The following is a 14,633-nucleotide window of genomic DNA, read 5'->3' on the forward strand; positions in this document are numbered from 1 at the left end:
AGGGAATACTGCTACTCCTGGTTTTATTCAAGGTACTTTAGTTCTTAAGTTACTTTAGACCAGAATGTGTCTTTCTTAAAGGGATCGCCTCCTACGGTTGGAAAAAAAGCGAGGTTAACTTTTTAGCAATATTAAGCAATATTAAGCGAATAAAACCCATATACATGTACATTAAAAAAAAGAGTGAATGCATATACTGAAATACAGATTTGTTTAGAGACAGTGTGTCGGGATTTGACCCCATATTTGATTCGCGTAGTGTTTAGTTTGGACGTTGTGTTTGAGAGTTCCGAGGTGAGCAGGAACACGTGAACGCAGCACGGTTGAACGCGGCGGCAGAGAGGAGGAAAGAAAGAAAGAAAGAAAGAAAGAAAGCAAGCGGCTGGGGTGGGGGGCAGAGGAAGGAGCCCTAATGAATTCAGTGTCGCTGTGTTGGCGCCAATACGACCGTTTACAGGAAAATTAAAAGGATTTCATAGATATTTTCTTCAGATTTTGTGACTGGCTGCTGCTTTTCTTTCACTTCCACCGGTCGGCGTCGTATCTAGCTAGCTTCGTTAGCACATTTTCTATCATTGTCACATTAATCTGCTCCCCCATTTTTTTTTCTCCCTTTCCTCCGGTCGCAGTCTCGGTACTAATAATAACTGAGCAGCACCAGGACAATAGAGGAGTGTTTCACTGGCGGAGAACGATAAGACACAGCTGTAAAAATGGGGGTGAGTTATGATTTTGTTTAATGTTTCTCTGAAATGTGAGTGATGATGTGAGAAGAGGAAAATAAAGGATGAAAGGAGAGGAAGATGATTGTGATGATGATGGTGGTGGTGGATAGATGTAGCTAAAGGTGTTTGGCCTCATCCAGACAGCTTAGTTAGCATTGTAATGTTAGCTCATACATACTTTGCCTGTTCCCCCCATTATTATCACGTCATTTCCCGTCTCATTTCTGACATTTATGTGCTAGTGTGTGTTTTGGAGTTATTAGCCTGGCTGTGTTAGCCACAAAGGCCCGAGCGTGTTCCCTTCACCCACCTGCTAATAATAAAATAAGTCCATCTTTCTGGTAGCAATTTGCCCTTTTTCCCACCAGACACTCCTGCTGAACATGTTCGGTATGTTTTCTGTTTGTCCCTCCACTTTCCCTGTAGTCGTAATAAACCCATCCACGTGTTTTCTCAGTCTGTGCCTGGTACAGAGTTAAAGTTGGCAACTCGACGTGCATTCCAACTCATGATTGTTCCAGTGTCTGTTCAGGCCTGCAGTGGAGGACTTTTAAGTCCTGCTTGTTTGTTGGTGGAGCGCGGTGCATGACTGCTGCACTGTAGACACACACCGCCACAAACTTCATTAACATGCAATGAGATCAGGGCTCGCCATTCTAGCTACTTGCAAGTTGTTGCACCAGCAGGACATGGATGGTGTTCATCATGGATGGCTGGTAAAGTTTTTGGGGTTCTATAAAAGTAGGGAGTTTGGTTTAAAGTGTTTTCATCATTTGGACAAGTATGAAAAAAATGTTTTTGTTACTTCTATTCCCATCTCATTCTCCAAAGAATGTATCCATCTGTCTTTCGGCAAAGATATTGTCTATCCGTCAAACTATCTGTATGCATGTCCTTTATCATCCTCTATTTGTCCAACTATTAATCTACCCATCAATCTGTTCAATGATTATCTATTCGTCTATGATTCACCTAAATTTCCATCAGTTTTTTCATATCTCCATTCATCCACCCATCCATCATTCATTCCTCTCTTTCATCCATCTATCCGTTTGTCATCAATCTATCCATCTGTCTGTCCATCCATATGTTTATCCACCCAATTCTCCCCATGTTCATCCATTCATTCATTCAATGGTTCAATCCATTTTTACAGTTTCAGGTTCCCTATTTAAGGTTTGCGCTAAGTTGATAGTGAACCTTTCTATTTATACTTTAAATGGCCTGCACTTGTATAGCGTTTATTAAGTCCCCAGAGACCCCAAAGTGCTTTACATTACAATCAGTCATCCACCCATTCACACACTGACAGAAGTGTAAAGTGTCTTGCCCAAGGACACAACGAATGAGACAGAGAGCGTGGGGGTTCGAACCGACAACCCCACCGGTTACAGGATGAACTCCTGCCAATGCTATGGATTAAAAAGAAGAGATAACTGTGGAAATTTGAACCTTGAAAAGTAATAAGATTGGTTAAAAAGGTGAAGGTACCCTAGGCTTAGTAGAAGTTATAAAACATGGTAAAAGTTAAGACGTGTAGCGTCTTTGCGACTTGTGGTTCAGCCTTATGAGTGTTAGTATTTTTGCTTGTTTTAATGTAAGAATAGTGTGGAAGATTGACAATTATCTTGTTTTTTTCCACTTGTAAATACGTTTTGACAGTAGAATGACCAACTTTTCATAGTTTGGAAAATAACCTTTATTACACTTCCCAGATGGTTGAGTAGAAACCATCTCCTTCCTTCTTGGCTTCATGTTAACGCACACCTGTATGCTTCAGACTAACAAACTAGCAGAACTCCTTTTAGAGGGGCTCACACCTGCTGATAACGAGGCAGTCAGATGCGTTTGATTAGCAGCACCTGGCTGCTACTTTCCCTCCTAAATCCCATGAAAACTACACGACTGTTCTACAATTTTTCTCATGGAGCGTTTGTTTTGGCCTCCGTTTTGTTAATTAAATGACGACAGTGTGGACTCTGTTTTGTACACCCGCTGTTCTGTTTTCAGAAAAGATACAATCTAAATATCTAAATACTGAATTGCTCTACATTGATTTACATTCAAGTTAGATTCTTTAATTGGAATTGAAACATTTTAACCTGAACTTATTGATCACCTTGGTTTCATAGGGGTCTATAAAATCTGTTTATTTTAGTTAAGGGTGCACCGATATCAAAATTTAGGCCGATATCGATATCTGAAATTAATATCGCTGTAATAACCAATATTTACTGATATTATGTCATATATATATATCTCACTAGCATTTCACACCCACCACACTTTTCACATTGTTTAAAAATGAGCAACATCGACTGATACTGATGTCAGTGCCGATATATCGGGCATCCCTAATTTTAGTTCTTTGAGATGCCAGCTACATTTATCTGGTCCTTTCAGTATTTTCCTTAATTTTGATGCCAAGAGATATAACCACATTTGTTTAAAAAAAAAAAAAAAACTGGACAAATTATTTTTGGTGGAAAAAATACCACCGAAAAATAATAAAATTGACTTTTATTGGCCACCACCTAAAGAGTTACTGTTTGAGAGAACCCAGAAACGGTCATTAAAAAGTTTTAAATAGGACCTTTTTGCTGCTTTTTTTTGGCATCTGGATCTTTTTGGATGAGTTTTAGACCAGACCTGTGTTTACGTTTAAAACTGGTTTTGGTTTACACAGCACTGAAAGTCCTACATGTTTAACTTTTAAAATCAAAGTAAAATAATTTACAGTCCAAGTTTGATAAATATAAGTGTTATAGATTTTAAAGTAGAGCTGATTAAACTAGTAAAAATAAACCAGTCCCCTTAGCCGCATTACTGGATCGGGAGCCAATCTAAGCATCATTATTGTAGTTAAATACAAACAGGTAAATATTTTTACACTCAAATATTCAGAAAACTCTTTAAAATTAGAGTCTGGAAATGTGTGGATTCTGAAATGGGGAGAACAAAGAAACCCTGACTATTATTCGTGGATCCCACAAATCTGTCTTTTATGCAAGGTGACAAGCAGAAAGCAGATTTGAAAGAACATTTGTAGTTCACTCCAAACAGTGGAGGAAAGTCTGCTGTTCAGTTGAGACAAACTAAAATTAAAATGATCTTCTTTGCCTACGTGCAAAATGCTATTTGTGGCAGAAAACTAACACTGCTCATTGCCCTGATAAAAATTATCATTGTGACACATGGTGGTGGCAGCATCATGCTGTGGGTATTCTTTCTTTGATCAAAAACAGGAAAGCTGGTCGAAGTTGATATGGAGCCAAAAATTCTGTGTTATATTCCACCATTTTCACCCCTCAAGACCCTCCCATGTCTTTACTTTTCCTCCTCTGATCTTTGCTCCCCTGTCATAAAGTCTGTCCTCATTTCCTTCTTATTTCCTGTTTCAGAGAAAATCCAACAAAGCTAAGGAGAAGAAAGCCCGGCGTCTGGAGGAGAGGGCAGCGATGGATGCTGTGTGTGCAAAGGTGGATGCAGCCAATAAGGTAATTCAGGGACAGATTAGGGTATGAGGCAGCTGCCTTCTGCGCACGGAGCCATTAACTGCTCGCTGACTGCAAAAAATGAGCTAAAACCGATCAATTTGCACCAAAACACTTCCAGGTTCTCTAAGATTGGTTTAGATTGCAGATGGTACTAAAAGCCATTTTTCAGTTTACAGTAAAGGTCACTATCCCACACAATGTCAAAAAGAGCTTAGGATATCTCTAAGATCCACGTGACAGCAGAAGCTAAAAACAGCACCATATGCCTCTTGATACATAATTAATTGGCATCATTAATTACCACCAGTTGTGTTAAATTTGAACAATCTGTGCTGACGTGAGGAGGAGGAGAACTGAGACAGACAAACTCACACCATCCACTCGCTGGAAAGCAATTGCTTCCTCAACAAGCTCTTATCAGGCCTGTCTGGATGCATTATGGCCCTTTTAAGACATGCATCATGCAACCGTTTGTCCTTGTGTCACATTTCAATATCCAAATATCGATCTGACAGATGGTGGCGTTAAATGAAGGAATAAATAAATAGCACCTAGCCCATTGTCTCTTGTGATAATTAGCTGCAGAACTCTGTTGCTTACGCGGGTCTGGGTCAGAAACGCAACAGATGCTCCATCTACCATATATATATATATATATATATATATATATATATATATATATATATATGGTTCAACAGGTAAAGAGGATGATTTTTATTTTTCAGCTGCAGGAAATGCTTGTCAGCGTTGATAGGAAATGCAGCATTTACACCCGCAGGATTATATCGCTAATTGTTCAGTAAGGTGCAGTAGGATGTTTTGAGACAGCGGCGCGAGTCCTCGGTCAGCTGTGTCTCCTCTCTGGCCCTCGCTCAGTCTCCATGGCAACCACCTATTCCACTGCTCAGTAGGTGGTGATGAACTCCCAATGCTTTCATTACTGCATCGGGGTTTTGAATCAGACATTCGCCACACCATCAGGATATCTCGCAGCAAACGTGCTTCTTTTTCATCAGGACTGATTTTAGAGATGTTGTCGTGGAGACGGTCGGAAACAAAAAACACAGCAAACCCTTGCCCGCAGGTGTACCTGCTGCATGTGCCCTTGCTGGCTTTGTTTGCAGACTGTGATGTTTTGACAGCACGAAGACATTAATCTGTCTGCTTTTCAACTCATTTTCTGTACAGTCCTTGTACCTCGCCATGGCAACATGTTGCTCGGCGCCTCCTTAAAAAGGAGAAGAGGAGGAAACAGAAAAGCTCATTCCACTACAAGCAAATGAACAGCGTATGAAAGTTATGTATTTAAGAAACAGGAAAAGAAAGCAGCAAAGATCTGACACAGGACCTCAGAGATGCATCATCACATCTGGTACTTTTCAGATTCAACTAAACAAATGGGGTTCACTTTGGAATAAAACACTTTTTCCAGAAAATTGGGGAGAAAGCAGCCAAATCTAAAAGAAAACAATGATTGACCTACAGAAAACCTGTAGAACTGTCATTTAGGTCGGCTTTAAAAGATCACAGGACAGTCTGCCTCATTGGAAGACTAAGACGACTCATTACTTTTGCACATTACTTTTTGATTTTGTTGATTGAAGAGTATATAAACGATGCTGGTCACACTCATCCCGGGCGGGAATGCCATCATTTTGGGTGTGTAATTATTTAAAAAGATTCATTTTTTCAGAGTTTTTTTTTTGTTTTTTTTTTGTGAATTTTCTCTTACCGTCACAGGGTCAAAAGTCTACATACAGGCTTATATATATTGATACTTAGTAAAATGACCTTTGGCTAAATCACATTCATCTCGTGCTTTTTGTTGCCATCAACAAGCTTCTGGCAAAGTTCTGGCTGTGTATTTGACCACTTTTGTTTCCAAAAATGGTAGACCTGACTATTTCATCATTGTCCAAAACGTTTCAATAAGATTTAGGTCAGGGTCGTTCCAGAACCATGATCCGAGTCTGCTTCGTCTATTCCTGAACCAGTGGCGACGTGTGTTTGGGATGATTGTCCTGTTGGACACTCAACAGGCTCAGTTGCTTGTTTGAGGTGAAGTTAAAGAATTTGGACATGGTCCTCCTCCCTCATTGCTCCATTTACATTATGCAATACACCAGTACCACCGGCAGCAACAACAGCCCCTCAGCATGATGCTGCCACTTCCATGCTCGGCAGTTGGTGCAGTATCCTTGGGTTTCAGAGCTTCATCTTGATTCAAAATCAGCTTCTTTTTTTTTTTTGCCAGACTTTGGTCTCAATTGAGACATTTTAGATATCAAAATTCCTCCAAACGTACTCGTTGTCATTGGACCATAAAACCTTTCTCCAGAAAACCCTTGGCCTGCCCATGTGGGGAGCTGCACATTTCTAGTTTGACAGTGATTTTGGAGTAGGGATAGGTGGGATGGATTTAAATTTTTATGGTGGTATTTTGTGTCAATTATTGCGATGATGATAAAAAGTATTTATAACATTGTTAGCAGTACATCTGTGAAAAAGCAACAGTTTAATTCATGCCCATGAGAAGTGCCTGTACACATCTGTCTGGAGATCCACTGCTTGCAACGCAGCTCTCTGACTTTAACAAGGCCGTCTGAATGAACTGACCATTGAGTCAGAGACGAAGGCTGGAATGTCTTCGCCTAAAGGAGAGCCTCAGTTTCCCTGAGTGTCCTCTTCATAATGGACCGTCTGTGCTCCATGTTGCACCTCTCTCTAGCGGCTTTTCACTGCTGCTGTGACAACACAGACAGAATGCAGAGAAATCCCCCTAAAGATGAAATCCCCCTAAAGAAATGGCTTTCTTTGTGTGTGTTTGCTTGCTAACCGTAATAAATATTAGACAGTTTTCAGATGAACATATGACGCATTTAGTTTTATCTTGATCATAGAAGGTTGTCCTTGGAGATAAGGGTTGTTAAGAAGAGCAGAGGGTGGAGTTTGGCTTTGTATTAATCACTCCAAATAGGACAGCCTTGGTGTTATGATAGCTGCAAAATCTTTCCAGAGGCTTAATGGTATTGTATAATGAAAACCGTGTCCCTCCTCACAGCTTGATGACCCTCTGGCGGCCTTCCCAGCCTTCAAAAAGTACGACAGAAATGGGTACGCATCAAGTTTTCTCTCTTGCGTCGGTTTCCAACTGTAATGCCGTTAGACTCGTGAATGCTCATTTCTTTTTGTCTCATCCAGATTGAACCTGCAGATAGAGTGTAAGAGAGTGACCTCCCTCAACCCGCTGGCCGTGGAGTGGGCCTTCGAACTCACAAGAGCCAACATGCAGACACTGTAAGAAGGCCTTTGTTTGGTTCTATTGTGGTAGTTAAGAAAAGACTGGATCATTTGCTTCCGCTGCTTTTCATCGTTTCACTTTGGCAGAGTTTGTCTTGCTTTTCAAATTACCCCTATTAAGACAAGATGATTGTAAAATCTGCCTGAGCAGCCTTATGGAGATTGTGATGTTTCAGAGCGGTTACCAATGGGCTGTTGCCACAGATACGAGCAGAGCGAGTGGGGATGGAAGGAGAGGGAAAAAAGGGAGGAGATGAACGACGAGAGGGCATGGTACCTGCTGGCCCGTGACGCTGACTCCACCCCCCTGGCCTTCTCTCACTTCCGATTTGACGTGGAGTGCGGGGAGGAGGTTTTATACTGGTAGGGTGCTCTGCATCTCAAGCAAACCCCTGAAGCCAGTTTTTGTTTTTGTTTGACATGCTTTGTTTTTCTGGACTCTGCAGCTACGAGGTACAGTTGGAGAGCAAAGTGCGGAGAAAAGGGCTCGGCAAGTTCCTCATTCAGATACTGCAGCTCATCGCTAACAGGTGACGAGCACAGCTGTGTTTTTACACAGCGACTTGCAAAAGTATTCTATTCACACTCTTTTTGTACATTTTGTCATTTTTCTACAAGCTTCAACATGGTATGCACCAACCAAAAGTAGCGCAGACCTGTGAACTGGAAAGAAAATGATAAATAGGTTCAAAAATATATGTATAAATAAATCTGAAAAGTGTGACCTGCATTTGTTTTGTGTAATCTAATTTCAATATTAATCCAGCATTTCTGTGAAGACCTCAGAGAACATAAGAGAACAAACAGCATCTTAAAGACCAAGGAACACGGCAGAGGGGTCTGGGAGAAAGTTTAAGTAGGGTTAGGTTATAAAACAATATCATAAACCTCTAACATTTCACAAAGCTCTGTTCAACCCATCATCTGAAACATTTTAACAACTGCAAACCTACCAAGACACGGCCACGTAAACCGACAGGCTGGGTAAGGAGAGCATTAGTCAGAAAGGCAGCCAAACTGCCCATGGTAACTCTGGAGGAGCAGTAGAGAACCACGACTCAGGTGTGACACTACATGACTGGCGATAGAATCTGCCGTCTGGACAGAGATCAGACGGCGGATGCAGATACACTTTTTACTTGTTTTTATGTGCGAGATTATCACTAACAAATAATTAGTCCTAAAATGGAAACTGTTGGTCGCAACACAAAGTATTAATCAGGGTTTTTAATTACTCGTTTTAACGTTAGTAGGACCACAAATGTCCAGCAACTGTTACTCTAAAGCAGATTTCAGCCATCCTTTCAGTAAACCTGGCTAAATACAGCAGCTTTTTAAAGAAAGAGGGACCCATATCTCATTCCTGGTGCTGAGCAGAGACTCACACCCCGAAAAATGTGGAAGTTGTATTTCCTTCTTTTAATAAGATGAAGACGAGTTTTATTTTATTTTTTTTGTTTCTTTTTTATGTTTTAGATCTTCAATGATTTACAGGTCCCTTTTTATGCCAAAATCATACTACTTTATTTGTTTTATTAAAATAAGATATTTTTTAGTTCATGGTTGAACAGGATTTTTTTTTTTTATATGGATTTAGCATTTTTTATTCGGAAAAAAGACACTTTCTTTGAACATACAGCACTTTCAGCTTGATTATTTGGCCCACATGGCAAAAACGTTTTGGACTTTTTATGATTATAGGTAAATATTATCTCTAACTGGTTCTCCTTTTGTTTCCGCCCAGTACACAGATGAAGAAGGTGATGTTGACGGTCTTCAAACACAACCACGGGGCTTACCAGTTCTTCAGAGAAGCTCTACAGTGAGTACAGCAGCTGTTTAGGGACATAAATGTTGAAAGATGTCACCCTTACTTTTACAGAGCAGGGGTGGGCTATTCCAGTATTAACCTTATTTTAAATGGAACAGCTTCTCACCAACTGTTTTAATGCAGGGCCCCAGAGAGCTGGTAGTTTTATTTATTTAGTGCTTTTCATGTCATCATAAAATAGATGACAGTATCAATAGAAAACTGGTAAACTGGTTTGGCTATTACATAACTGTAGTTTGAGTGCAGGTTTGCAGTCAGTGGCTCACCTCAAAGAAACCCTTGTGATTTAAAAAACAAAAAACAAATGTTACCCCCAGAACTATAATAAATCCATCTGTTATTAGCAACTGGGATTAAAACGATTAAAGACTGGGATGCTTTATAGAATCAAACAGCAAATATTAAGGTCTTTGTCTCTGAGTTCATTTGAAAATTGTAATCAGACTTTTTTGGCTGCTCTGTTTCTGCTGTTTCTTCCTGATGCATCTCGGAGACACGCATCTCCTTCCTGAGCAGAATGATGACTGCACGTTTCCATGCTGTTTGTGATTGCATGTGATTACTTGACGAGAAGAACATGGCGCCTTCAGGCACCCTTAGACATCTGGAAATGTTTCCCATGATGTACCGAACGTGAGGAGGTCCACAGCTCTCTTCCTGATATCTTGACTGATTTCTTTTCATTTGTTGCCCATGATGTCACACAGGGAAGCAGTGTGTTTGAGGCTTTAGCTTAAAACACATCCACAGGTGTGCCCCATTTAACAAAACATTTCTGAATTAACCTATCAGTAGCTTACGAAGCTATGACATCATCTGGGCTTTCCTAAACTGCCTAAGGCGTTAGAAACCCTGTCTTTTTATGCAGCGTATTTAAACATCAGGTTAAAGAAAATGGTTTCTTTTTGTATCGCCTCTAATTAAGACACAGTAATGGCTACTGCCGCTCTGAATCAGGCCGCGTTTGGATTTTCTGTCCTTTATTTTATACATTTTATTTACAAACGGCTAAAATAAAGTTCTGACCTTCCTCTTCTGATGTCCAAGCCTGTCCAGCCATTTAAACAAGCTCCTCCTCCTCCAGGTTCGAGATCGACGAGACCTCGCCGAGCATGTCTGGCTGCTGCGGCGACGACTGTTCCTACGAGATCCTAAGCAGGCGGACCAAACACGGCGAGGCCTCGGCGGGCCACACCCACGGCGGCGGGCACTGCGGCGGCTGCTGCCACTGATCGGCCGCAGCGCAGCCAACCACCCTCGCCATCGGTTAAAAGCTGACAACTTTTGGAAAGCGGCGTGTGGATGTTTTTTGGGTTTGAACGGCCCAGGGGAGCCGTCAGAAGCGAGCCGCGGGTGGAATCTCTGGCTACAGATGCTGAAAAGTGTTTTTCAGGATTCTGTTTTGTGTGTGTTTGTTTTATTACTGCTGCAAAGTCAGCAAGCAGCTTGAGCTTTTTCTCCTCTCCAACTTATTGACCTTTTTTCGCTTCCATTCACTCATACCTGTTGATAGGTTTCCTCAGTCTGGCTGTAAGGTAATGCCAACGTCGATCCATCTCCTCGCATCCTGCAGTGTAATGAGTCATTTTGATTCTTGAACTGTGGCTTAGGACCCAATACCGGTGCTGGTTTCTTTTTGTGCTGTAGTCAGCTGTAAAGCTTTAAATCATTTCCTGACTTGAGACAACAGGTGTAAAATATGAATGAGTGTAGGGTTTTACTGTTTCTGGAGGGCTGCATGGATGTTTCTCCCTGCCTTATGGATACAGGCGCAGGATTGCCATCATCTGCAGCCCCAGTAATTATACATCAAATCTTGAAAATAATCCCGTAATTTCTCTTTCTTATTGTCGTTTTTAATCCAGAAAGTAGATTACTTATTCCTTTCCTCTCTTTAATGTTTTATGATACTCCTCTACTGAAACTTAGTCCAGTTTGCCTCATTTTTCAGAGGTCCAGATACCAGTGTTAATGCCAGGTCAGAACTTTACATACACTCGCCATCAGCATGAACAGCAATCATTTTGGCCTTATAAGGAATTGTGCAGGGTGGAATTAATATACAAGGTCAAATCCAACTTGGTTTATTTAAAACAAACTGCAGTGACTTCTAAAAACCAGCTTAAAATCTAATCCACACAGAGAAACTAAATGTACACACAGGCTCAAATATTTACATACACTCCTGCTAATGTTTGGTTAATCGTCCTTTAACAGTTTGCACCTCGATCACGTGCTTTTTTTCAGGCCATCGCCAAGCTTCTGGAATAATTTCGGTTATTTTGTTTGCCACTCATCAGAAATGGTAGAGGTTGTTTAAATGGGTTGATTTTCCTAGTACAGGCCGGGTTATTAGTCATAGGTCACAAATGTTCAACAGGGTTGAAGTCGGCGCCTTTCCAAAATCTCGATGTTGGTCTCCATGTTTGGATGTGTGTTTCTGATCGTTACCCTGTTGGAACACCTACTTGTCTCCAAGATGGTACAAAACATATTGTTATTGTGGCTCAAATAGCTATTTTATTTTCTTCTGACCTTTAACCTTTTCTTCACAAGGCGTTTGCTTGTTGATGTGGGCTGATATTGAGCAAGGTGTCCATTTTGAAGCAGGCAGCTTCTTATTATAAAACAGGCTACTATTAAGCCTCTGGAATGAGCTTTCCAAAGCTAAACCTCAACACATTTGAGGATTGTTCCTCCAGGAAACCAACTAATTTTTAGAAACTCTACCATATCTAATAAGAGTTGTCAAATATCCAACCAGAATTACACCAGAAGCTTGTTGATGGCTAGACAAAGCGTGTGGTTGAGGTGCAACTTTGCTGTGCATATTTGAGCCAGACTTGTGTACTAAACTCGTGGATATATTTGCTCTATAATCAGCCTTCCCTGGAAAAAGAGCTGCTTAAATAAACCAATAAAGAGCCAACCTTAACATATTCATGATGAGTGAAAGCAGACGTCTGACCTGATCCGTAGCTGCTTTCAAAAAACTTCTCTAAATATGTTACCTTGAGCAAGTCTGTATTGATTTGACCAAATTCAGGTTTGGAGGAGTAGAAACAGTCCTTTGCATGGAAACTAACCATCATTCCTTCTCTGTTATTCAGTATTAACTTGTTTTTTAGATATTTATTTTCTCGCATGATGTAAACTGATGTCGGAAAAAGACAAGTCCACATATTGGTTTCACAGCAGCTCTGAAATTCTTGTTTTGCAAATTTTCTAAATCAGAAATATGTCCAACATGCATGACATTTAAAGTTAATTTAGAGGTGCAGTAAGTTATTAGGCACATATGTATAATGTTAATCCTGCAAAAAGTAAAAACATTGGGTATGTCAGACTGAAATAATGTCTAATATCAAGTCAGAAACCCTGTTTTGTTTTCTTTATTTTTGCTTATTTTGCCTCCGGAAGCTCTTTAGTTTTACCTCTAATATGTTAAGGTGTAAAATGTGTGCATGAGGAGTAAACTATAGGATATGAAGATTTCTCCATCCTGCAGCGCAATGAGGGCTTCAGATTGGTATGCTTCAAGTGGTTGTTTTTTTTTTTTGTTGGTCCATTTAAGCGGTTCTATCAAGTTTTTGTACGGTTTGGTGCCTGTTGTAACACGGGAAAATGTGAAAAATCACACTGGTCAGAAATGTCATAAATCGTAAAAAATAAAATGCATGGCTGACTGATATTGAAACGATTTGTGAAGTGAGTCTTGCTGATTGTTTTCCGACTCGAAAACAGTAGTTTTGTGTCTTTCAGTGATTAGGAACAGCTACCAGTTGATTTGTACTATAACTTACATTTTTGTACCCTATAGGTCACAATTAAAACAGTGCTGTTCTGTGTGGTCTCTCCATCTCTCTCTCTCTCTCTCTCAGGTCAGTCAGTCATCTTTTCAGCTTCCTGTTGGCTCTGATCTGGAGTCTGTTTCATTTGTAAAAACGAACATTTCAAAGACTTTCAACACAACCTGAATAGTGAAAACACTGAAATTCCTGCAAGTAACTTGTTCGGTTTTAGTTTGTTCCAGTTCCTTAAAAATGTGACATTGCATGAGAGTAAATTTAGATCTGCTGCAGGCTGTGTTTTTAAAATAAAAATAAAGCCTCACTGGAGATTGAGGAGGAAAAAAACCAACTCTTAAACCAGTTTATTTTGAAAACGGTGAGTAATTTTGTGTCTGATCTTTCTCTTCATTTTCCTTCTCTGTACATAAGTATAAATATATATAAGCTGTTTGATCCATCCTCTCGTCTCTTCTTGGCCTTTTAGAGTCAAAACGCTTTTTTATAAAAACATGATGTTGAATTAAAACAAACACTATGTTTGAGATCGTGTGTTTCAGTGGCAACGAAAGGGAACTCATTCTGCCTTGTCAGTGTTTTATTTGTATGTTACAAATAAAGGAAAGTTGTCTGACTTCATAAAAAAGGCCTCTTTCAGTTATTTTGTTGGGTCAGGATATTGTTTGCGCTTTTCTTTTCCACATCCATGTGTTTACATTGGAATATTTAAAACTGTTTTTTAATACAGGAAAAAAATGACCAGAATTCAAATTTCTGAAATTCCTAAATTTTAAATGTATAAACAGAATAGTGGTACATGTATGTAGTGAGTTTTAATTTTTTATATTTTTAAGTAATGGTGAAAATATTTTTTTTATTTTCCTATCTTAGTTGGAAATAGCAGTATGTAATGATCCATAAGTAACATTGAGTTTTCAATTTTCATGGTTTTTGATAATGATTCATATAAAAAAAATATATCTAAATTACATAGTAATTTTTTATTAATCAATAACTGTGATCCAAAACAATATTCTATATATTATTTTGAAATAATCGAATTGTTTATTTCTAATTTACAAAGTCAGTTTTAATATTTCATACTTTTTTGTTATGGTTAATAATGATATCCTTATATTTTTATCTAATTTGAGAAAAAAAAATCTATAAAGAAGAAAGCGGGTATTTTTTCTGATTTTTAATATTGGTAACCTTTGAAAAAGGGGAAAGGATTAAAATACATTATTTTATTGTGGTCAACTATGAACATTGCTTTTAGATTATCTCATTTTGAAATAATATATTGCATAACGATGGATTGTGGTATATAATTTACATACATTTTTAGTATATTTTTTATTATATTTTTAATTATGCGTAATTAACAGTGAAAAAGTGTTTTAGTTTTTATAATATTTCAAGATAACTATCTTTATATAAATTTGCAGTCTGATTTCCTTATTGGCCTGTTATTCGCCCCGTGCGGAACTGA

The 14,633-nt window shown here is 39.3% G+C and overlaps 1 protein-coding gene across 1 annotated transcript; it reads left to right on the forward strand.

Annotated features, from left to right (window-relative positions):
- Window positions 1–343: 343 nt before the first annotated feature.
- Window positions 344–13,787, forward strand: naa40 (N-alpha-acetyltransferase 40, NatD catalytic subunit). The gene is made up of 9 exons (XM_047386294.1): window positions 344–400; window positions 630–719; window positions 4,127–4,222; window positions 7,284–7,336; window positions 7,424–7,519; window positions 7,727–7,885; window positions 7,969–8,052; window positions 9,267–9,344; window positions 10,438–13,787. The coding sequence occupies exons 2-9, from the start codon at window positions 714–716 to the stop codon at window positions 10,583–10,585; spliced, it is 720 nt and encodes a 239-aa protein (XP_047242250.1). The 5' UTR covers window positions 344–400; window positions 630–713; the 3' UTR covers window positions 10,586–13,787.
- Window positions 13,788–14,633: the final 846 nt, after the last annotated feature.

Source organism: Girardinichthys multiradiatus, chromosome 14 (assembly GCF_021462225.1).
Source record: "Girardinichthys multiradiatus isolate DD_20200921_A chromosome 14, DD_fGirMul_XY1, whole genome shotgun sequence".
Classification (NCBI taxonomy): Eukaryota; Metazoa; Chordata; class Actinopteri; order Cyprinodontiformes; family Goodeidae; genus Girardinichthys; species Girardinichthys multiradiatus.

Excerpts from the sequence above, each read along its gene's own strand:
- naa40 (XM_047386294.1), top strand. Across the intron at positions 7,886-7,968 it reads GGGGAGGAGGTTTTATACTG|CTACGAGGTACAGTTGGAGA; the intron begins GTAGGGTGCTCT and ends TGGACTCTGCAG. Across the intron at positions 8,053-9,266 it reads CTGCAGCTCATCGCTAACAG|TACACAGATGAAGAAGGTGA; the intron begins GTGACGAGCACA and ends GTTTCCGCCCAG.